This window comes from Australozyma saopauloensis, chromosome 5, assembly GCF_035610405.1.
Source record: "Australozyma saopauloensis chromosome 5, complete sequence".
Classification (NCBI taxonomy): domain Eukaryota; kingdom Fungi; phylum Ascomycota; class Pichiomycetes; order Serinales; family Metschnikowiaceae; genus Australozyma; species Australozyma saopauloensis.
In genome coordinates, this window is record NC_086135.1 from 952,974 (window position 1) to 975,914 (window position 22,941).

Genomic DNA, 22,941 nt, shown 5'->3' on the forward strand with positions numbered 1-22,941 from the left:
CTAAATTATTTTCTATAGTTGGCGTTTAAAAGCAATCAGAATTGCCAAAGCAGATTAAGTTACATACGGTCGGCCTCTAATAAGGCAGACTCAGCAACGGCAATCATCTTTTCAACCAGAGCCAAGTGCTTACCGTAGTTATTCTTCATAGAGAGTTGTTTAAGGTATTGTCTCAACTTAACCACGAGAAGCTTCTTCTCTGGACGTTTAGGATCGAAACCTTCAACAAGCTTTTGAATGACGTAATTCGCATATTGATCTTTCATCATGAGGGCAAGTGAGGAGTCGTCATCTACAGTCTCCTTCTCTATATCATCATTTCCAAGCATGACCTCTTTGAGGATACGCTTTCTTTGCTCCAACGTTCCGTGTTTGATGAACTTTTCAATAACATTAGATGCAAATTTGTGCTTGGAGAAATTAACAATGGAACCAAGAACGACTTCGAGGATATCCTCACGATCCTCGGGCTTGCCATGTTCCAACACGTGTTGTATCACATAGTTTCCATACTGATCCTGAATCAAATAGAAGATGAATCTCTTCAATTGATCCAAGATATTCTTTTGATCTTCTTCAGTGGAAAACTCAAGCAAACGTTGGATTACACGGCAGCCGTATGGGTGCGTTGACAAATGGTAGATGTGCTCATCCAAACTCGTGAGAATGAAACGAACCTCTTCGAATGGGACCCGCTCAATAGACTTTTGAATAACATGGTTACCATTCTGGTCTTTTGCACATACCAAGACATGCTCCCTCAACTCCAGGACAATTTGAAGCTGTCCTTCAAGGGACACAAATTCCAAAGCTCTTTGAACTACACGACATCCATACATTTGTAAAGAGAGTTCATAGATCTTGCCATCCATACTTTCCAAGAGGACTTTTTTCTGAGTTGAGTTGCCGTGCTCGAAAAACTTTTGAATAACATAATTTCCAAACACATCGGTCATCAATTCATATGCGATCTCTCTAATTTCGTTGAATGCCATTTCTTTCTCCTCATCAGAAGCAGATGGAAGGCGTTGCTGAATGAATCGAGATCCATGTTGATCTTTGGTGAATTCGACAACATGATCGCAAATGTCCTTAAGGTAGTAATCTTTCTCTTTAGAATTGGATCTGACTTCCTCGAGCAATGGCGAACGGTGGATATGTCTACTTTGTTTACCAGTTGCAGCGTTAGCACCACCCTTACCTTTGCCCTTCTTGAGAGGGGCACCAGCATTGTGCGAAGCGTTGTTGGAGCGAGGGCTGGTTGCCGACACTTTTGGTGAGATTGGCTTACTGTCCTTGTGCTTTTCTTGAGAGGAGTGTTGGGCTTGTTCTGGGAACTTTCCCATTTGATCATTTGGAGAAGCCGATGGTGGAGGTACATGGCCATACATCATGAATGGAGAGAAAGCCGGGAAAACAAACCCTGCTGATCCGGGAGGCATTTGGCGATTCATCAATCCAATAGCAGGAAATCCACTGCCTTTAGGAGGCAGTGCTACCTTCGCATCTCTAGGTGTTTTCTCAGCTTTTGAGTCACTGCTTTCATCCGTCTCTACAGCTTCTTCCATTGGGGGTGGAGTACCGTAAAATTCAGGAATCATAGGTGGAGGAGACCCATAAGGCATGACAGGATACATTGCACCATCCATAAAGGGGGGTGGCGCACCCATCATAAATGGAGGAGGACTAATTGGAGGGAACACTGGTGCACCCCTGGGAAATGGCATAGGTGGCATAGCACCTGGCATAGGTGGCTGACCACCAGAAGAATCAAGGAAGTAATTAAATGACTGCGGAGTAAAAGACGTAGCCGTTGCAGGGTTCCAGAAATTGTGGTGCTGGCCATTCTTATCGCCCTGATTGGCACCCGAGTTGGAGTTCAAGTCAGTAGACAACAGAGCGTTGGCTTGGACAGGCGAGCTGTTATTGATGTTGTCGATTTTCTCACTGATAGACTGGTGTCTCGAGCCTCGAATGTTGAGATTTTCGTTCATCGAGCCGTGAGGCGAGATGTTGAAAGTTTTCTCACTGTTGAAGCTTGTTCTACGAGGCATCTCCTTTGACAGATCCAACGAGATCAGATTCATGGTGGAGCTCAACTCGAGGTCTCTGGTGGCATCTGCGACGGAGGAGAACTTGTTCAAGAAGCTATCCTGGGGAGGATGTCTACCACCGATTCCTCTACCAATTGAGGAGGTAGTGAGGGGAAAAGGCTGGTGGAGCTTGACAGAATGGAGCACCGAATGGTCGTGAGGGCCACCAGTACTGGCGGTGTACGAAACATGGGCCAAAGTGGACTTTATGTCCAATAAGTTGGGCTCAAAAGTGCCGTCTTCGTTGAACGAAAAACGGCGGCGAGTGGAGGGCTGTCCGAGCATTTTCGCCACCTCAGGATCAACCTGGTCGAGCACCGTGCGGTAATTCGACATGTTGGGGCTGGAAGGGTCGGAAGTGCTGGACCAGATGGTGTCGGAGGTCATATTTACAGGATTGTAGTGGCAAAGCGATCAAGGGGGAAACGATGCACCGGGACTATGTATAGGAGGAAAAGAGATAAATAGGAGGAGAAACAGCTTCAAAGAGCAACGCACCAATACAAACACACCGTTCTGGCTATGTGTCGGTGATTTGGTGCTGTTCTTCGACAATGTCAGGTTCTGTTGGACACAGAAACTAAACCTTCAGACTAAAGAAAAGCGCTGGCGAGATTTCTACAGAAGACACCCGTTCCGATGCGATAGAGCGAAGAAGAGGTCCGGCGCTAGAATGGAGGAGTTTGACAGGAAGTAGTCAGGACTGAATCGATAAGTGGAACAATGCAGGAGGCCGGGGAAGAATAGACGGGGGTACGGGTGAGGAAGAAAAGAAGAAAATGGGGAGAGTAGGTGTGATTGGTGAAAAAAGGGGGTGGGGAATATTCCTAAAGAGTATTTAAAAACGTTGTTTGGGTCAAAGTTTTCTGTAAATATTTCCTTCTGTCTCTCGTTTGTTCTTAAATTACCTTATGGTGGTGACTCCTCCAACATTGACAAATTCTGCCTACAGAATAGATCCACACCCCAATAGTCCAAAATCATAACCCAAAAAAAAAGAAGAACAAAAAAAGAGAAGAGATGTAGAAAACAAAGATAAATTAGTCATTTTTTGTTATTTTTTGATATGATTTTCCCTCTTTCGTCCTCATAGATTTCCCAGACCTCAGGCCTCACCTATTCTCACTGTGAACTAGCTGCAGATTCAACCCCAGATCATGTCTAGGTCGGGAAAGGTCGCCTATGACAGGCTCCTTAGCCTACTACACGCCAAAACGGTGCCCGAGGTTCGTCTGAAAATTCCGGCCGTGAAAAGAATTTTGTATGCCCACGAACCAGACACAGAATCGGAATCTTCCATTCTAGATGACATGATGCATAGTCGGTGGGGCGAAAAGCCAATGATTACAGCCATAGACGAGGTGGAATCTTCCTTAAAAAACAGCCCTAAATCCAATGTTCTACGACTCAGATGTCCTGTTGGGCAAGTGGGAAGAGCCGATCTACATAATATCTATCCAAGAGGGAGAGAAAGACAATTTGCGCTTCCGGAGGCTGTGAAGAAAGGTTTGGAGTTCCATGTTGTGAAGGGGCGGAATCCCATCACGCTTCTGTTTGCTGGATACTATTATCTAGTCTTCCCTAACTATAATCATGCGTGCGTCTACTATCTAGAATCGAAGGGGAAACTCATCAATGGCTTCGACATGGACTTAGAGTTTGTGAGCCCTAACTCAGACCACTTGAAGTTTATGGGCTCTCCCCTCCTACACACGACTAACGTTTTCGAGCCAGTCAGAAACTTTGAGAGTTTGTCCGAGAACTTCAGACGGTTGCAAAGCTCAGAGATCTTTAAAGAATCAGCCAATCAACTGAAAATCGTAGCTGAGCTCGAGAAAGTCCTGGGTGACCGCTCCGCATATACAAACATGGACACAGACCCGTTGTATGACATTTTGGAGTATTTCATGGATATTCCTTCCCGCTACAGCCTGGTGGTGGTACGCAACTTACCCTTTGGTATCACGAGACCCACTTTGAATCACTTGTTGTGGAATTATGAATTTGCGACGGAAAAGAACCCGCAAAAGTCAATGAGAATCCTTCATAGCAATACTACCGCACAGATCACCCTTGCCTTAATGCACTTCAAGGATGAGGCAAACGCGAGGAGATTCGTTCGTAATTATCACGGAAGCCACTGGAACAAAATGAGCAAGGCCAATCTTAAGCCTCTTTACGAACCAATTAGATGTGAAATAGTGGATTGATCCATCCATTATATGTACAATAAAAAAAATACCATTAATTATCCACTTTGAGGATCTAGACTTTTCCAACTGTACCTGGCCAATTCGTACCCTGATGTTGAAGGTGATTCTTCTGTTCTATGCTTTGATGATTCAACAATGTCGTATTTTTCCCAAATTCTCTTTGTTTTCCAGACAATGATGACGCTGTTATTTCCAGACCAGCCAATAACTCCGTTGTCAACAGCGCGGTCCTCGTTACCATTGGCGTCCGTGTGAAAATGATTAGTGTTGATTGAGCAAAATGACCAGGTGGACTGGAAGTAATTAGGAATGGGGAAGGGTAGGTTGAGCTTGTTGAGCATGTGCTGACGATTGCTGGGAAAATGCGATGACAGGTCCTCTTCAGGATAGCTATCTGCACCGAGCTTCGCATTGCTCTGTATTAGATTGTACACATGAAGAGTATTCTTGTCAGATAAAACAGCAAGTTTTGATTCATTAGGAGAGAAACTCATGGACGTTATCACCGCGCGGTTGATGCCCCGGCGAAACTCGTACAAGAGAGCAGTTGTGTGGGTCGAATGTACCCGAATGATTGTACCTGTTTCGCTGGCAGAAGCTATGAGGGTACCGGTGCTATTCAAAGTGATGCACCGTATTCTGGACTTATGGGCTTTAATTATGCTAATGGAGTTCTTCTCCTGGCCTTCAGGAGAGACATCCACCAATTGGATCTGACCTATTGTGCGGCCTGGAAATGCCAATATTTGTCCCTTCGGATATTCTCTCGGAGAAGAGAGCGATTCCGAGCTAGACATTGATGAGATGGATGCACTGGAGGGTAAATGTACCAGTGTAGAATACACAGAGAGATCAGCCAAGCCGTGATCATTATCGATAGTCTCGTATGCCGCTATCCGTTTAGGCGGAGCGGCGAATTCATACACCAAGACCTGATTGCGAAGCACCACCACGATCCGTATACGAGACAATAGAACCTTCAAAACCGGGCTCATGAAATTCAAACTCAAACTGGACTTCCGCTTGAGATCATCCCATATGATGACCTTATTACTTGGAAATCGAGGACTCTTCCCTCCCCCCACCAAAGCCAAGTAGTTGGTCCGATGTAGCATTGAGATCTGGCCAATGCCTGAACCAGACCCACTGGAGGGAGCAAAGAACCTTCGCACTCGCAAGTCAATTGGATTGGTATTATACACAAGAAAGCCCTGGTCGTGGGCTACGGCAAAACAGCCCTGGTCCTGATTGAAGGAGACATCCAAGAACTGGAGACCCGGCAGTTTGCCCGGCGTCATAGGTTTCGTTATATTCATGGAGACATGCAATTGTTGAGAAGAGGTAAGGAATTGTGCTGGTGTCAGCAATCGTTTTCTGGCGGCGTCTGATATCCAGTTGTTGGAGGTGGAATAGAGGTGGAGTAATCTATGAGTAATCTATTTATGGAGATAGAGGAGAAGAGATTGAAGGGTGCGGATTACGAGAAGTGAGGTTGCGCGGATTTTCTAGAATGCAATTATGAAATGCGAAGATTATACTTTAGAGATGGCGCTCTTTCTGTTGTGGATTCCCCGGGTATGCGCACCTGGAGGAGAAAAAGATGGGGCTGATAACAACCGCACAGAGACCTAATGGGGATGTGTTTCCAAATATGGATGGGCAGGGGACCTAATCCCTTAACGGAATACAGAAAGAATAACACTGATATGAAGTCACCACTATTCTTGAAATTGTGCATCCCTTAAATATGTTTTTTTTTTTTAAGTCGAGTTTTATTTTCTTTTGGGAAGATTGTAGTTGCATTTGAAGCTCCCTTAGTGTGGTGCACAAAGTAACAACTAGCCACTATGCGATGATACCAAGGATTGCCCGGCGAGCACCAAAAGTGTGACTTAAGAATAAATTTGAATTGGTTTTTCTGGAATTATGCCAAATAATCTCGTTGACATGCTCTTATAGTTGCCATGAACTGATCCAATAAACCAAAGGGACTAAAAAGATAACCCCTAAATAGGCACTTACCGTTAACAAGTCTAGTAGGACGCTCTTTTCGTGACAAACGTTCTACACCAGCGCGACACTCGAACGCCAATACCAAAACTTCAATCACATGACGTAGATCTTCCGGCCAGAAACCAATATTCCCGTTATCAACTCATTTTTAGGCTATGGTGTATCTGTTCTTTTGCCAGTTGTGGCTTCTCTCTCTGAATCGTCAACTGCAGATAAATGTAAATAGTAGACACCAATGGACTGTGTGCAATGGTGCGGCTGATAGTGATTTGCAGCCAAAGTAAACAATCTCAACTTTCTGCGTTTTAAACAAGAGAGAAGCACAAGCAAACACAGTTTCCCTCATCATTCGCTTTCAATTTCCATTATTTCTTCTCCACTCGAGTCTTCGCCTCTTCGAAGCTGCTCAGCTAGCTCATTCACATCATGCTCTGAGTTTGGGTCCCTACGATGAACGTGGAATCTCGATTGCCCTATCAATGGCGTGTCCAATATGTTTTCTGAAATTGATGTGATCGGGTGATCCATTTTGCGATCCATCCACGCTTTCATTATGTTAACCGATTGGCTCAAATCGGGACTATTCTGATTCATAGATTGCATGAATGCATTGGATTTCAGACTGTTGGACTCAAGAGCCCGTTTGAGAAGATCTGCTGCAATTGTGTCGGATGGATTGACAGCCAAAGCCTCATGCAAGAATTCTATTGCTTTGTGTTCATCCCTGAGCTTCAAATGCACAAAACCAATTGATGTAAAGATGTTGCTGTCATTTCTTGGACTCAACTTTAATGCTTGAGTGAAGCAATCCATTGCTTTATGGTAGTCTCCCACCATGCGATACACATGACCAAGGTTCACGTGGATCGAAATCCATGACTTTGAATCAGAATTGATATATTTGGCAGCACCCAATGCTTCTCTAAAACAAGCCTCGGCTTGATGCCAAGATTTCTTGTGGTAATGAACCACGCCCAACTCATTCAAAAGTAAAGGGTCAGTGTTGCAGATCTCGTAGGAAGCCAATAGATATTCCTCTGCCAAATTAAAACTTTTCATTGCAACGTGCTGCATGCCCAAAAAGAGATTGGGAAAATGATTGCCTGGAAAGAGACGTGCTGCGAAGGCATATGCACTGACCGCCTGTTCATGCTCCTTCTCAATCGCAAAGGTGTGAGCAAAGCCAATCCATCCATGACAAATATTCGGATTCAACATATTGGCTTTGCCAAAAAACTTGCGCGCTTCTAGAACCTTTCCTATGGACAAGTAATAGGTTCCAATCGCAAACCACGTAAGCGGATGGGCTGGATGGTTGTCAGCCAATTGATGGGCGCGTAAAAACAATTTGTTCCGGCCGCCAAGCTCGTAAAGACAACTTATGTATACCGCTAAGATATTGAAGTTATAAGGGTCATCATTCAATAATTTCTCGCACAAGGCACAACACTCATCGTAGTTACATCGTACATAGAAGTTGTTCACACGACTGAGAAGCACGTCAGTATTATCTCCCAAGCGATATTCGTCTTTGAGAATTGTCTCAGCCTCTTCAAATTTTTCCAAGTTCATATACTTGCTGAGTTTTGTTGTGTAGAGAAGCTTGACAAGCTCATCGTTGTCTTCCGCATCGGCGTAATTGAGCTGATTAATGAATTCCCACTGCTCTGCTGGAGTCATAAAATCGTTATTGATGAGCTCATTGAAAGCCTCGTAGCACTTGACATCCACCATTACAGCTTCCTGGTAGGCCTCTTTGGCCCTCTCGAAATTGGTTTGACTGGCATAGATGAGACCACGTAAATAGCACATTGAAGCCTCGAGTCTTGTACCACGCTCAACAGTGCGTGCTTTGTATGGTTGGTCTCTAAATGGATTCGTTTCACCCAAGACATCGAGTGCGTCATCCCATCGCTCTAATTTGACTAATGAGTAACCGCAAAGATACCTACATGCGAGCGATTGCTCGTACTCTGGCTTGCTTGTTAGTAGATTGTATGCTCGAAGGTAATCGCCACGATTGAAATGCACTTGTGCTAGCCAAAATGCATCATTTGGATCATTCGTGAGTGAGAGGATCTTGTCACCGATGTATTCAGCAGTCTCATATTGATGTTGCATAAAAGCGTCATGCCGCCACAATCTCAATTTCTCTGCTCTTGAGAGGGGCTCTTCGGTGGCTCCCAATGATGGATGTTCAAGTTGGTTTGGAGCTTCTCCAGTGACGTTCTCGGGATTGAAAAACAGCGACAGCAGGGACCCAGGTGTCTCAAAGAGATTATTGTGAGGATTTGGCGGCGTGACAAACACGTCCACCTTTCGCGTTACATGCGGCGAGATGAATAGCGTGGAGTTGTGTTGCAGAGGTGTTTTCTGTGTTGGATCCATTGATACGACAAATGAATGCAATGATCTGAATTGAAGGAATGGTCTGCGTTACGTGATTGTGTCACTGAAAGAGGTGTATTTGCCAATGCTGCGCCTGGAGTTGTTTCTCCCGTGTTTATATTTCAGATTCTTACCCCAGACTAACGCTCTATATTGTAGGAGCAGATGAAATAAGTGACAGAAAATAGGATGAGCAATAATTAATTTTTCGGTTGTTCTGAAAAATCTCTGATATTGTACTTACTCCAATTCGGAGTCTTCTTTCCTTTTCTCTTTCTGAATGTCGATTTTTTCAATTGAGTGGAGCTGGTACTAGAATACTATTAACTGGAACCTGAACTACTACATGAATCAATTCATAACAAAATCTTTTCTGTCTGTTTGCCGCTTTGAAACCAGTGGCTTTTAAATAGAGCAATGTAATTAAGTCTGGTGGCTAGTGTTGTATTGTGATCGCCGTCCCATCAAGTGGACACAATAGGTATTTGATAATCAATTTACTGCTAACGTCGTGAAATAAAGGTATTCAAGATTGGGGTAAATTCGCATTCCTAGTGATTTGACGAAGCAAAGGGTTTATGCCACTAAGACATTGTTAAAAGGTCTTTACCTGTCTACTTTGGTACCAATTTGGCCTACGATGATGTCACTTTAATGGACTCTACAAAATTAGAACAAATGAGAAGAACAACGTTCATTCTTATTTACTCAATACGCATTTAGGCAGTCAAATTGCTCTTACAGATGTTCAATCTCACTCGTAAATGACCAAAAAATACAAGACTCCAATTCTTTCTCAAATCCATAGGGCAAATCGAGAAAAATGTGTCAAATGTGGTAACATAGGTCCATTGTGAGCATTTACATGGACTAATCCCGAGATAAAAATAACGTTGCCAGAAATGAAATACAATTCTAATTCATTAATCAATAGAACGGCTGCGATAAGAACAATGCCCCGAACTGAAAAGATCCCCGCATTTTGAAATTATTTTTTAGATAGAATTGCCATGTGTGGCTTCGTATATATTTATCAACCACGCTAAATTAACCGCTGTGCATGTGCGACCCACTAAAAAAAGCACTGTGACCCTTGAGGATCCGCACTTGACGATATGTACTCAAGAATAAAATTGAATTGATGCTTGTTAAATATTTTAGTCGAGGTTGTTTAGTCAAACAGTAAATATTCCGATTTTCTGGACTTCAGAATGATTCTACAATCGTCAAGACAAGAAATCACCAAGATGATTTCATGCATGCGCGGCTAAATCGAGTAATTTACGATGGCTGCAACATGGAGACTTGGATCAGCTTGTAACACATTCTCCTACCTAAAAATGGAAAGGAAGGGGGGTTTTGAAGAAATTGTTTCATCGGAAATCAACTGACTATGGCCTAAATTTAGCTGTGTCGATCATATAAAAGAGCATCGAATTTCCCGACGAAAACTAATTCACCAGAAAGCATTCGCATTCACAACAACTCAAAACATCCCAACACAACCCAAACAAACAACACTCAAATCAAAAAATGAAGACCTCTTTCATCTTGACCTCCCTTGCTGCTGCCTTGAGCGCCTCTGCTCAGTTGGTTACCTTTGGCGTCGTGGACGAGAAGAACAATAACCTTGGATTGCCCAACAATCTTCACTCTGGCGCTGGATTCGACTTTTATTTTGTCGGTGCCAACCAAGAAATTCTGCAATACAACATTGACAACAATGGTGTTGCCACGCTCAATGTGAACTACGAATACCCATTCCATGTCGGTGCTTTCGAGAACTACTTCGCTGTTGGACCAGCGGTCACTCCTGCAAACCTTGAAATTGTTGACAACAAAATCACTAACTGGAACTTTTGGGCATGCTACGATACTAGTGACCCATACAACTACTCTGCTAAGAACAGAGCTATTGTGGTGAACGAGAAGGGTAACTCGACTGCACCAGGCAGCCAGTGTATCCCAGTTTTCATCACTGTCCTGGATGTTGTTTACTAAGACAGCGAGCATCTACCTGGTCTTTGATTATCTGTAGTCCCCAATATTATGCGCACATGATCTTTGAGTAGTGAATTGTAGGATAATGATGTCTGCGAGATTAGTATCGATATGCATATTACAATTAATTGCATTGATATCCAGTTGAGATTATTCATTTAAGGGCATGTACTGTGTCAAGATAAACTCGGTTGTAGGGAAGTACATATCTGTTCTACCACTCAGAATTGTGATCCTCAAAAGCCACTCAACTAAGATTTGCGCTTAATCATGCAGACGATATGGAAACAAGTCAAAATACTAAATCGAAGCCTGAAATATTTCGTTAATTTGCCGGCTCTATTTATTGCTCTTTTCTTGAATCACGAGAACAAATATAGTCTTTCAAACAGAGTGGCTCACAAAGAGGTACACTTTTGGAAATGTGATCGTTTAAAAATAACAATAGAATTCTTCCTCCCATTTCAACCAATAAATAAAAGACGAATTGTTATTTTCGAGAATCTATTACATCACCTCTTCTGTCTCATCTCATCCCCCACAGTTTATGCAGTGAAGAGATGAGTACACTTTAAGAATACTGGAACTACCATGACTAAAGATACTGTTAATAAACCGGTCTCGTTCCGTATTGTGGTCGGGCTGTATGAGCACAACTTGTTATGTCTCTCTGTGAATATTACTGAAAAGAGCGAGCCTCTCTTCACTCCAATTTTTCACTTTCAAGCCCACACCCTATCTATCAAGTCCATTGACATCGCCAAACGCTACTTGGTGACTGGTTCAAACGATGAGCATATCAGAATCTATGATTTGAAAAGAAGAAAAGAACTAGGTACGCTTTTGAGTCATCAAGGTACCGTCACCACCTTGAAGTTCTCTAAAGAGACCGTGGACAGTGACGATGCCAAGTCTGGAAAGTGGTTTCTTTCTGGCTCAGAAGATGGAAAGATCATCATTTGGCGTACAAAAGACTGGGAAATGTTTGGAACTTTGAAGGGCCACCAGGGAAGAGTAAACGACTTGGACATTCATCCATCAGGAAGAGTTGCCATTTCTGTCAGCACAGACAAAACCATCAGATTGTGGAATTTAATGACGGCTAAGAAGGCCGCTATTTTGAAAATCAAGGGAAGGGATCATTTGGGCCAGTCCGGTGAGATGGTCCGCTGGACTGGTGACGGTAAACATTTCTTGGTGGGACTTTTGAATCAGATCTTTGTCTACACCTTAGGCGCCGAGGCTGAACTTGCAAGCAAGATCAAGCTTAAAACCACATTGATGTGCATGGAGGTTTTGCAGATAGAAGGCGAAGAGTATTTGGTGACTGGTCACAGCAATGGAGCTCTAGAATTTCATCTCGTAAGTACCCTCATCAAGAGTGATGATGAGCAAAAGCCTGAGCCTGCTTTCACTTTGACTGGTCACTCGAACAGAATTAAGGGTATCTCGTTGCACCAGTCAAAGGTTGATACGAATGACGTTCCTTATCTTGTCTCAGTATCATCTGATGGAAGAATCGTTGTGTGGAATTTGTCTTCGAAGGTACGTGATCAAGTTGCAGTCTACGACAGTGGTGAGAGATTGAACTGTGTTGCTGTATGCGGCGAAGCAATTGAAGACACTGAAGCCTTGAAGAGAAGGTATGAGGAGGTCGAGACCGACAAAGCCGCCGGCTTGGAGTCTGAATATGAGTCTGATGGTGAGGAGTTAGTGAAGGCAGCTGTTACAAACACCAGAAAGAAAGGGAAGAAGAACCAAAAGAGCAAGGTTACTGTGACGCTCGAGTAGTGGTGTGTATCAAAAAGACGTATTAATTTTCATCAAGCGCTGAGGCTCGATTCGTATCTATGAACTATAAACTCTCCACGTATGTAAACACACGCAGTGAAAGGGTGTTATGAAAGGAAGTATTTGGATTACAACTTGGCGACGTGGTGCTCAAACAACTTCTTGGCTCTGGTCCAGACAGGAGCAGTATCTCTCTGAGGCAATTGCAACAAGTATGGCAACAAGTCTCTGGAGTAGAACTCGGATGCTTCTCTTGGTAACAAGGAAGGCAAGTGGTCGATCGAGCAGACCGACAATTTAGGACCAACAGTGGTGTCTACAGGAACAGTAGGCTCGTTGAAAACAGTGGCCACGGTGTAGACTGGGATTGGGTTGTGAGGGTTGGTGGTGTCAGCGGAGACATCAACGATGGATCTCAACTTTCTGTCCTTTTGGTTCAACAAGTCGAAGTTGATGAATGGAGGGATAGGCTTGGACAAGTAGATGCAGTTGATGAAGATGTCGGAGTTGGCAATCTCCTTGAAAGGACCACCCTTGGCGGTCTCGGCCATGTCCCACTTCTGCAACAACTCCTCGGGAATGCCCACCTTTCTGAAAAGATCGAGGGCTCCAGAGCCACATCTGCCCAAGGCACCAATGACCAAACAGGATGGGTACTGGCCATTGTTCTTCTCGACAGCCACCTTCAACTTGGATGCGACCTCCTCCACCAAAGCCTGCTCACTGGTGTAAGGGGAAACGCCTGGCAAGTTCTCGGCGTCGGAGTGTGTCTGCTTAAATGCCCAGTCCAAGACACCAATGGCGGCACCAGCAAAGCCGGCGTAGTAGCCAAAAGCGGCCACACGTCTTCCATTGTCATCCTCCAAGAACTCCAAGTCATACAAGGTACCCTTGCCCTCGGGGAATCTTCTCAAGACGTCCTTCCAGCCGGCCTGTTGCTTGTAACAGTGGGCAAACTGGATGTGCTCGTGAACAAGAGGGAAGGTCTCGTTCTCAGGCAACTCCTTCAAGCCAAGAATGATTCTGTCTGCTGGCGCGGTCTTCCAGGACTCGAAAGGAACAATCTCGGCGCCGACCTTCTCGTACTCGGCGGAATTGAAGAACGACTGTTCGCTCTCTTCAACGTATACCTTGAAGCCAGCATCCAACAATGCCTTGGCGGTGGTGGGGGTCAAGGCTGCTCTGGCCTCTAAGGGCTTTGTTTCTGCTCTCAAGTGGATGGCGACCATTTTTCAGTTGTGGTTTGGGGGAAAAGGCGGTGTAATGTGGTTGTGCAATTGAAAGTGGAAAGTTGGAGTTTATATAGTTGGATAGATAAATCAAAACGAGTTATCGGTCCTGCAGGCGTGCGGGCCATGGTGACTCAATCCCAAGGCAATACTTATAGATATGGGGGGGCCTGCAGTAGCTGTGCGATACCGTTTTGCCCATTGTGACTAATACTGGGAGTGCGATTTCGAGAAGAGTGAACAAAAAAAAATAAAGAATTGTATCTTTGATTATATTTTTGATAGTATTCTTTTCTGATGGTATTTCCAACTGTTTGTTTATGTGAAAATTTTTGTGAGATAGTTGGAATCTCCTTGTTGCATGAGTCTTGTTTGTTTCTCTATTAGAATGCTATGTACTGATTGTAGCCCGATAAGACTTAGTTTCAAGTGTAAATTTGTAAAGTTGATGATTGGAACTTGAATTGAGATACTAGATAAACTCAAAATGCGGTCTTGCCCAACTCTTTGATCTTGCGAAGGACATACGCTTTGAAGATTGGCTTGGCAATCTCCCAGCTGTCCTCAACAAATGCCTCTCCGTAGACTTTGAAGACCTTCTTGACTGTGGCCACTTCATGCTCGTTCGAAATGGTCTTGCTTTCAATCGCCTTTTGGTAAACTAACTCGGCGAATGCTCGGTCATTGTTGTACAAGGCAGAAACAATTACCGCCTCGGTCAAAATTCCCTTGGGAGATCTTTGAGTAACCTCGTTTACCGTTTCGGACACTAGCTGAATGTATTCGTTGAAAACTTCAAGCGACAGCTCGGTTGAGAACTGACTTTTCGCGAGAATGAGTTCTGCCACTGTAGACACCGGCAAACCTTCAGGCAAAACAAGAGTTTCTGCGATTTTGAGCTGAGTGGCATCCTCGTTCTTTAGCGATTGATAACAGAAGGCTTTGACAACCTTCGTTTGCACGAATTCGATTCCAAACTTTTCTTTAGATTGATACAAATGGAACTTCTCGAGCATGATGTCCACGGCGTCTCTGTTGATACCATATGTTTCCATGAGTTGGAGACGGATGAGTAGAGCATTGGCATCTGCCTTATCAAAATCCATTTTTTGCAGTTCAACATACTCCAATACTTCGTTCATGAACGGCTCGAAGCTTTGGTCAAGCCCTTCCAAAGAGAGAATCTTACAGTAATCCTCCTTGCTCAAGAGACCAGGGCTCTCCAGGAACACCATTTGCGCCACAGAGAGAAACTGTGTGCTACTGGATTCCTCGGGCAAATTTCTGAGCTTGTTCGCAAAAATCCATTCACCGAGTCCATTGATCTCGATGGTGCGGAACAAGTCCAATGATCCCTGATCGAGGAGCACATCAAACAATATAATAAGCGTACCCTCCATGCTCTGCAGATCTTTGCAGCCATTGATTATTTCAATAGCTCTAATGATGCTTTGCTCGCTGGGCTTAAATTCGGTATCACCCTGGTCGCTCTTCTCACCTATTAGAAGTTTGTTGGCAAGTAAAAGACGTACTTGGGTGGAAATCTCACCCTGCGAATGCTTCTTTGCTAAAGCTTCCAGGCTGTATGCTCTTCCAGGGTTGTTCTGGATCAAAGATGCAAGTGCCGTGTCGTTCCACTTATGATTGGGTACTTTTGAAACAGTATGGTATAGCGAGAAGTCGTGAGCCAAACCGTGAGTCAAAATTTCGTTTGCGATATCGGTAGCGACATCAGATTTCAAGAGTTCGTGGAGAAGCTTGAGATCTTGATCATCGAATGCTCGACTTGAAAGAATGGACCGAGCATCTGCTACATTGATATTGGACTCTGTTCTGAGTCTCTGGACAAGATCAGCAACCGTGCTGTTTCTTCTGAGAAAGATGAGAGAGCCTCTTTTGAGCTTTGATCCAAACATCGAGGCGTTTTTGGTGATGCTATGTGATCAATGGCTGCAAAATAATTAAGTAGTGGAGAAAAAAATATTGAAAATTATCTGGGGAAGCATACAGGAATATCAGTTAAAACATGTTCATATCGTCGATTGAATTTCTTTTTTTTTTTTTTGTACGTATCTCTAAGGCTCTATGACATGATATATGGCCAGTTTTGATCACTCATGCTTCAACTCGCTCTCCATTTTTGCCAACATGCCCATCGCAGGGAAATAGTCGGCCCAATTATCGGTAACTGGAAGCTTCTCTAAATTATCAAACGCAGAGTACAGACGCAAGTACTTGTTGTAGTCCTCCAATAATCCTTTTTCTTCACAATAGTAACTCCAACTAGCCTTGTAGGCACCACCCAAAGCGCAGGCGTTGGGGATTTCAATCTGGTAATTTCCTTTCGTGGCGCCAAAAATTGAACTCATCTTGTTAACGATGCTCAAGTTCTTGGAGGCACCGCCAACGTAGAACACGTTCCTTGGCTTAGAAGTCAAAGATCCGGCTGTTTGTTCTTTGCCATCGGTGTAGATAGCTCCAAAAGTTTCGTGCAAATCGTCGTAGATCTTCTTGAACTCTGGCTTTACGTCAGCTGCTTCAGATGTATTGGAGCTGCACAACAATGGGCCGGCCCTCATTCTGCAACTGATGGTTTGAGACTCCACGATAGAAGTGACATCCTCCTCAACTTCCCACGAGTCAACAGTCTCGACCTTGCCATTTTTAAACGCACTCCTCATATACTGAGCTGGTGCACTAGGAACAATTTCTCCCAATGGAAAGTAGATACCTAGCTTGTTGTCAAAGCTTTTTGATTTGTCTAGAATGTCATTAAATTTTTCCCAGCTATCTTGCTCGCAATCATGCTTTTTGTTCAATTCATCACGTACCTTTTCTCTGGCCAATGAGCCATTGCAATAGCAAATCATGCCCATATAGGCCGATGAAATTGTAGGATGTTTGAATAAATGATATTGTGAAGAAGTTACACATTGCTCAGTAACCAAAAGAACTGTAGTTGAAGTTCCCAACGAGATCAAGATGTCATTTTCTTCCAAAGGCAATGAAATGATTGTAGCAAGGTTATCACCAGTGAACGAGTATATTTTTGTTGACTGCTTGAAGCCGTATCTTTTGCAGAAATATTCCGAAATGTTTCCGAGCGCTTCATATCCCACAGGGACAATTTGGCCCAATTTGCGCTTGAGTTCCTTCACTCCAGCATCTCTTTCACTTTCTGAGACACCATCTAATACAGGGTGGGTTCCTGCTGCGACGGCCAACAATTCGTCATCGAACTGGCGGGTGGACAAGTCATACAAGTTCATTCCGCAGGCGTCTGCCTCCTCGATGCCAGTGATTTCACCAAGGAACACAGAGGGCAAAAAGCTGGACACCAATGAAATTCTCTCGGTAGCTTTGTATGTCTCTGGGGCGGAACGAACTGCCAACTTTCTAATCTGAAGACCAGTGAAACGGAAGTGTGCTCTAGAGCCAGTCTTCTCGGCTAAACCGTCAGGACCACCAGCGACCTTTTCGAAGTCGCGCATCTCGGCGCCGGTCGAATGATCCTGCCAATTGGGCGATGTTTCCAAAGCAAAAGCGTCGCGCAAGCATTCAGACAACGGACGCGAGGAATCCATCAGACTGAGTGCACTTGAGGCCAGGGAGCCCCAAAACACAGAGCCGTGTTGCATACCAGAGCCCGAGATTCCGGCCACCCGCTCAAACAGGAAATTGTCTTTCTTCATCTGTTCAAAGACATGGTCCAAGGCATCTAGCCACATGTGCACAGGAGAGATGATCTCGCCATCTTCACCAGCAATGACACCCTTATGAATGCTATACTTAGTTTTAAACTGTTGGTCAAATTCTACATGATATGTATTCAATGCCTTGAGCGAGGCGTTGGTGACGATGATCTTCAACTGTTGGGTAGACAAGTCCAAGCCCAAGAACAACGGGTCACTCCCGCACTCAAAGGTCATATTTCACGGGCAAAAACGATTGTGGGTTTTGCTTGAAAGCAGGCCAAGCAGGAACTACGGCCACAAAGGTAATCACGAGAGACGCAGCGAAGGTATACACCAATGCGTGGATACTGTTAGTAAAAATACCGGCGACAATGCTGGCAAGAACACCAAGGGAGAGACAGCGAGAAAGGAGGTCGTGGGCTTTTTTCTGGCCGGCGAAGTCGATGGGAAATTCGAAGATGGCGGCGACGGAGGTGGCGAGCGAGTCCATTAAATACTATTTAGGGGTTCGGGTACGTTTCCGGTTTGACGAAGTGTGTGTGTAAGTGTGCGTGTGGCAGCAGTACAGAATGGCAGACTTAAGCAAACATGGGAAGGAAATAGGTTTGTGTGGGAATTTGGAGGAAATCACATGTCAAATAAATTCTAGTATTTCGAATTATTGATGTATTTTTGCTGGAGGTGTGATATCTCGAAATCACCTCTGTTCATATATGGTAGGGATACGGTAGGAAGTGGTACGACAAAGGTTGAATAGTCGATTCGAGTCGGAGAACAATTCATTTACTAATTTTTACAAAAAAGGGTTTTTAAATTTTGCGGGATGATTGAGTGTTGATTTTATGGTCGGTTGCTGTAGATCTATAGTTTGTAGTGACTTTTCCAAGTACCGAAAGATCCATAGCCAAAAGGTTGCGAGAAGAGTGAAATCGGATTAACGAAATGAAATTGTTCAATTGCAGATGAATCCGATTTCTAATTAATATCGCAAATTAGTGCCCAAAGAAAAATCTTGCTTCTATACTCCCAACTATTCCCAGCCTAATGTCCACCTTCATATACCACCCTCATTACATATTCTAATCCTCGCATTACCAATACTAGCTCCACCCCACATAATATCCCCGAAACAAAATGTCGGTCATTCTAGCCTCCGGTGGATACGACAGAACCATTCGCTTCTGGGATGCCCTCACGGGAGTCTGTTCCCGCACAATCCCCTTCCAGGACTGGCAAGTGAACAGAGTAGAAATCACCTCCGATAAGAGATACTTGGCTGCCGCCGGAAACCTCTACGTACGATTGTTTGATATACGACAGGCCGGAAGTGCTGGCAGTGCACAGGATCCAGGAACTACATCGGCCAATGGCACGGTCGCTTCGACCAACCAAAAGAACTCTACGAATGGGTCTCTGACTGCGGCAATGACTTTCGAGGGCCATTCGGGCAATGTCACCCTGATAGCGTTCCAAGCTGAGAACCGGTGGATGGTGCTGTCCCTGGAGGATGGAACCGTCAAGGTTTGGGACGTTCGGTCTCCGTCTGTGCAGCGTAATTACAAGCACTATTGTGCTGTCAACGAAGTGGTCATTCACCCGAACCAGGGTGAACTCATAAGTTGTGACCACGACGGAAATATTCGTATCTGGGACTTAGGTGAGAATCAATGTACGCACCATCTTATACCAGAAGATGACGTGCCTATCAACTCGCTCTCGGTCGCTAGCGATGGAAGCATGTTGGTTGCAGGCAACAACAAGGGCAATTGTTATGTGTGGAAAATGCAAAATCAGAACGACATGACATCTCTCACTCCCGCCACCAAATTCCGCTCCCATCTGAAATACATCACTCGTGTCTTACTTCTGACAGACATGAAGCATCTAGCGACATGTTCTGCGGACCATACTGCGCGGATTTGGCTGACAGATCAGAATTTCGCACTCGAAACTACGCTCCAGGGACATCTGCGTTGGGTTTGGGACTGCGCCTTCAGTGCTGACAGTGCATACTTAGTTACGGCGTGCTCGGACAATTATGTTCGTTTGTGGGACCTTTCTAACAGCGAAACTGTGCGCCATTACAGTGGCCATCATAAAGCAGCTGTCTGTGTGGCACTTAATGACGTTTAATAGACTAAGGTTAATCACTCTCAGATAAACTGATTGCTCGGCATCACAAAACTTCAATACAAGAACGGTAATAAATAGTTTTAGACATTGGACTCATTAATAATAAATAAAGGGATTGCTCCCAGATATACACGCCTACTGTTGCCTGAGTGCGTGGCTCTTTTCGACGTAGTACTTGACATCGTTGCTTAAAAGTTTCTCCTCCAAGAAGTCGGTCACTTGGTTGTAGTGATCCTCTTCGATGATGGACATTTTTTTGCCAAACTGGCTCATGTTCTCGAACAGAAACGCGTAGTCGTCCTCCAGGTAGGAGGGAAGGTCATAAAGTTTAAAAGTGTCTCCTAGCTTCTTATCTGAGGTAGAGTTCGTGGTTGAAACGGTTGTTGATCTGGTCAAGGTGGTCATCAACAGATGCTCGTCGCTTTCGGAGGCAGGCGAGGTCATCCTTGACAAACATACAGAGTCCGAATCTTCATCCAACTCATCATCAACACCATCTTCTTCATACTCGTTCAAAGCACTCTCGTCGAGATTGACGAAATTGAAGAGTTCGTTCTCGATGCTAGAGGAAGGCACTTCTGGTTCCACCGGGGACACAAGAGAAGCAGGAGCTGGGCTTGCATGCGAGAGGCCGTTCAAATCCATGATGAGGTCAGACATAGGGTCACCCATCTCGCCGAACATTCTCTTACGGGCGGTAGAGGCCGAGTCGTACAAATCAGTGATTGGTGGCTGCAGAACCACCTGACATTTCAAGGTCTTGTAGTCATGTATGAGCAGCAACAACTTAGTCTTTAGGTGGTAGTTCTCCAGCTCAATTGCACGCATTTCCATCACGAGGTCTTCCGGAGACTCTAAATTCAATGCTGTGGATGAAGATGCGGCAGCAGGCCCGAGTGTGGAGGGATGAGATGGCTGGGGTGGACGAGAGCCACGATCTAAGCCATTGGTGGCCCCATAGGTGGATTTACTGGTCGGCGTTGAAGCATGGGTAACTGCAGCACTAGATTGTTTGACACACCTAGTTGCTGGTGCGGTCGTGGAGTCAGGTGTAGCCGTAGCAGCGGTTGTTGCCGGTTTGGATTTGCGTTTCTCTTGTGCAGCCTTAGCCTTACGAGTGTTTTTGGGCCGGGGAGGAAGAACCCAGTTTTTGGACGTGGTGATCGTTAGAATTGGTTGGGATGGACGATCGGAGGTGCACGACATGGTTTCTTGTTATATTTGCATTCTACCTTCTTGAGGCAATGGAGGGGGCAGTGGAGAATATTTTTCGAAGAATGAAAGGAAAGGAAGATTTACTTGAACCGATGTTGACTCAATCAACAGCACTGGGAACAAGGTGCGTTTTGGTTTAGAAGGTGGGGGTTGAATAAAGGTTGTTCGTTGGAGTCCGGATCACAGGTTCCGGCAACAGAGAGCGAAGCGAAAAAGAAGAAATGCGAGGATGGGACCGGTGGCAACAGAAATAGGGAATTGATATCCGAGCGATTCTTGATGAAGTTTTTTTTTTTGGTTCTAATTGTCCGCTAGCAGCTTTTCTATAGTGACTCCTCTCGAGATGAACCGATGGCTAATAGAGAAGAAAGTATTGCAATAACTACAATATCAATTGGTCCCGGCAATAAACAAACACAGGAACAGATGATCTGCGGACGCTCGGTGGGGGCAGCAGCAGGAAGAAATTGACAAGGCGCTAAGAAAAAAAACAAGTGGAGGGGATATGAAAAAGGATCGAAACAATTACGTGGGCGCGAAAAAGACAAGGGATGGAATTGGGTATTATAAGTATTATGAAGTCAAAGGATTTTTCGACCGCCTGCAGACAGACCCGCGCTCGCCAGTCGAAAAATTTTGTGCCGGCGGGTGATGCCGGGTACATGGAGAGTATCCGGGAGCTGTCCATATCGGCCTTAGGCTCCCCAGAAAGGCGGCGCCAGATGGCCTGACAAAACGGTGTGGAGCGTGTAGGATTCGTGGGGAAACAGGACAACACGACAGGCAGACTTATAAAAAGATTTGGGGGTTTCATTTTCGACTTTGCGTTTGCATTTGCGTTGCTTTCGTTCAGTGGGTTTTGAGTCAGCGTGGGCCTCTGGCACCAATTTCGCAATAGGCTATTTGCTGTGAGGCAGGCGCGCTGCCTGCGCTAGAGTCTGAGCGAAAGTGAGAGGTGCTGGTCTTTGAGGGCGCACTAGTAGCCCTGGCAATCACCATCACCACTAACACCGCAACTAGATGGAAAAGTGGCAAAAAATTGGAAGGTTTTGAGCACACATGCACCCGATCTTTTCCTGCTTGTTCTTTTGCTTTTCCTGGATCTCGACTTTGCTAATCATCCTGCTTGCTTCTTGACTTGATTGATCTTGATGTCATGCCTTGGATGCAGGAAGACGTAACCGAGTGCCAGTATTGGGGGTCTTTGATCGATAGACTATTAGCACCTACACGTACTTGTAGTGGGGATTTTAGATAACGTCCATTTAGCATTTGTGCATTTGTAGAATTTGTGAGGCTTATTCCAATGACTTCTAATTTTTAGTTTATCTGAGACACAAAAACTCACTGTTGTAGTTCTCGTTGTTATCGGCATTACTGAACGGATGCGAGCCCGGACCGTGCTGCACTATTGCACAGACCTCGCTTCCCGGATCCGGAGCACGGAGTTATACGTCCAGCCAGTGCCATTTCCGTTGATTATCCTCGACGTCTCCTGACGTTGTGTTGCTGATGTTTGGCGGCCGTTATTGGAACCGCTAATATCGCAGTTGGATAGAGGCTTTCCATAACCGTTACCATGGCTGCGTGCGACCTAATATACGAACCTTAATGTGGTGGGTGGGTTTCGCACAGGCTTGCAAATGTCAAAACATCCGAGAATTGAGATTCAACGTTTTCTCATCCTTTTTCCTCAATGTTTCTTTGCTCGTCGTTTCCACTCCTTTATTCTACAACCATGCAATGCCCCTTTTGCGTTTTTCGTTTGAGTGTTGACTTGTTGCCATAAATTGTCCTGTTCCAGGACCTGCAGGTATCTGGACCCTAACCCCTTTGGGAACTGCGATGTGACTGCACTAAAACGGCCAGGCACTGTGATAATAAACGAGGATCATGTCAAATTTGAGATGAGCCAATATCCACCTTGCCGTTCTTCGTTCTTGGTCAGGCAGTTTGGAGAATGATGTTACCGTGTAGGATTAAGTGACAAACGCACCTCCATCCGGACTTTGCGCACCTAACACCGAGACCATAATATGTAAGGTGCGCTAATATTCTGGGCTGGCCCTATAGGCTCGATTGCAATGTCATCGATGGAAGAGTCACCAGACATGAATGGCGGCCAACAATGGTTTACGTTTTTCGAACTATTCTTATAGTTCGTTCCGAC

General features: G+C 44.8%; 12 protein-coding genes across 12 annotated transcripts; 4 read left to right on the forward strand and 8 right to left on the reverse strand.

Moving 5' to 3' along the window:
- Positions 1 to 59: 59 nt before the first annotated feature.
- PUMCH_004307 (uncharacterized protein) lies at positions 60 to 2,480 on the reverse strand (the record flags this gene model as incomplete). Its single annotated transcript, XM_063023247.1, has 1 exon — positions 60 to 2,480. The coding sequence occupies one exon, from the start codon at positions 2,478 to 2,480 to the stop codon at positions 60 to 62; it is 2,421 nt and encodes an 806-aa protein (XP_062879317.1).
- Positions 2,481 to 3,250: 770 nt separating this feature from the next.
- On the forward strand, positions 3,251 to 4,303 carry PUMCH_004308 (uncharacterized protein; the record flags this gene model as incomplete). The annotated part of the gene is made up of 1 exon (XM_063023248.1): positions 3,251 to 4,303. The coding sequence occupies one exon, from the start codon at positions 3,251 to 3,253 to the stop codon at positions 4,301 to 4,303; it is 1,053 nt and encodes a 350-aa protein (XP_062879318.1).
- A 38-nt stretch (positions 4,304 to 4,341) lies between these two features.
- Positions 4,342 to 5,622, reverse strand: PUMCH_004309 (uncharacterized protein; the record flags this gene model as incomplete). The annotated part of the gene is made up of 1 exon (XM_063023249.1): positions 4,342 to 5,622. One exon carries the CDS (start codon positions 5,620 to 5,622, stop codon positions 4,342 to 4,344), a length of 1,281 nt encoding a protein of 426 aa, XP_062879319.1.
- Positions 5,623 to 6,664: 1,042 nt separating this feature from the next.
- PUMCH_004310 (uncharacterized protein) lies at positions 6,665 to 8,707 on the reverse strand (the record flags this gene model as incomplete). The annotated part of the gene is made up of 1 exon (XM_063023250.1): positions 6,665 to 8,707. One exon carries the CDS (start codon positions 8,705 to 8,707, stop codon positions 6,665 to 6,667), a length of 2,043 nt encoding a protein of 680 aa, XP_062879320.1.
- Positions 8,708 to 10,240: 1,533 nt separating this feature from the next.
- Positions 10,241 to 10,708, forward strand: PUMCH_004311 (uncharacterized protein; the record flags this gene model as incomplete). Its single annotated transcript, XM_063023251.1, has 1 exon — positions 10,241 to 10,708. The coding sequence occupies one exon, from the start codon at positions 10,241 to 10,243 to the stop codon at positions 10,706 to 10,708; it is 468 nt and encodes a 155-aa protein (XP_062879321.1).
- A 591-nt stretch (positions 10,709 to 11,299) lies between these two features.
- PUMCH_004312 (uncharacterized protein) lies at positions 11,300 to 12,499 on the forward strand (the record flags this gene model as incomplete). The annotated part of the gene is made up of 1 exon (XM_063023252.1): positions 11,300 to 12,499. The coding sequence occupies one exon, from the start codon at positions 11,300 to 11,302 to the stop codon at positions 12,497 to 12,499; it is 1,200 nt and encodes a 399-aa protein (XP_062879322.1).
- A 128-nt stretch (positions 12,500 to 12,627) lies between these two features.
- On the reverse strand, positions 12,628 to 13,728 carry PUMCH_004313 (uncharacterized protein; the record flags this gene model as incomplete). The annotated part of the gene is made up of 1 exon (XM_063023253.1): positions 12,628 to 13,728. One exon carries the CDS (start codon positions 13,726 to 13,728, stop codon positions 12,628 to 12,630), a length of 1,101 nt encoding a protein of 366 aa, XP_062879323.1.
- Positions 13,729 to 14,210: 482 nt separating this feature from the next.
- PUMCH_004314 (uncharacterized protein) lies at positions 14,211 to 15,644 on the reverse strand (the record flags this gene model as incomplete). Its single annotated transcript, XM_063023254.1, has 1 exon — positions 14,211 to 15,644. The coding sequence occupies one exon, from the start codon at positions 15,642 to 15,644 to the stop codon at positions 14,211 to 14,213; it is 1,434 nt and encodes a 477-aa protein (XP_062879324.1).
- Positions 15,645 to 15,839: 195 nt separating this feature from the next.
- PUMCH_004315 (uncharacterized protein) lies at positions 15,840 to 17,657 on the reverse strand (the record flags this gene model as incomplete). Its single annotated transcript, XM_063023255.1, has 1 exon — positions 15,840 to 17,657. One exon carries the CDS (start codon positions 17,655 to 17,657, stop codon positions 15,840 to 15,842), a length of 1,818 nt encoding a protein of 605 aa, XP_062879325.1.
- PUMCH_004316 (uncharacterized protein) lies at positions 17,647 to 17,913 on the reverse strand (the record flags this gene model as incomplete). Its single annotated transcript, XM_063023256.1, has 1 exon — positions 17,647 to 17,913. One exon carries the CDS (start codon positions 17,911 to 17,913, stop codon positions 17,647 to 17,649), a length of 267 nt encoding a protein of 88 aa, XP_062879326.1.
- Positions 17,914 to 18,557: 644 nt separating this feature from the next.
- Positions 18,558 to 19,556, forward strand: PUMCH_004317 (uncharacterized protein; the record flags this gene model as incomplete). The annotated part of the gene is made up of 1 exon (XM_063023257.1): positions 18,558 to 19,556. The coding sequence occupies one exon, from the start codon at positions 18,558 to 18,560 to the stop codon at positions 19,554 to 19,556; it is 999 nt and encodes a 332-aa protein (XP_062879327.1).
- Positions 19,557 to 19,691: 135 nt separating this feature from the next.
- PUMCH_004318 (uncharacterized protein) lies at positions 19,692 to 20,762 on the reverse strand (the record flags this gene model as incomplete). The annotated part of the gene is made up of 1 exon (XM_063023258.1): positions 19,692 to 20,762. The coding sequence occupies one exon, from the start codon at positions 20,760 to 20,762 to the stop codon at positions 19,692 to 19,694; it is 1,071 nt and encodes a 356-aa protein (XP_062879328.1).
- Between the last annotated feature and the right edge of the window lie 2,179 nt (positions 20,763 to 22,941).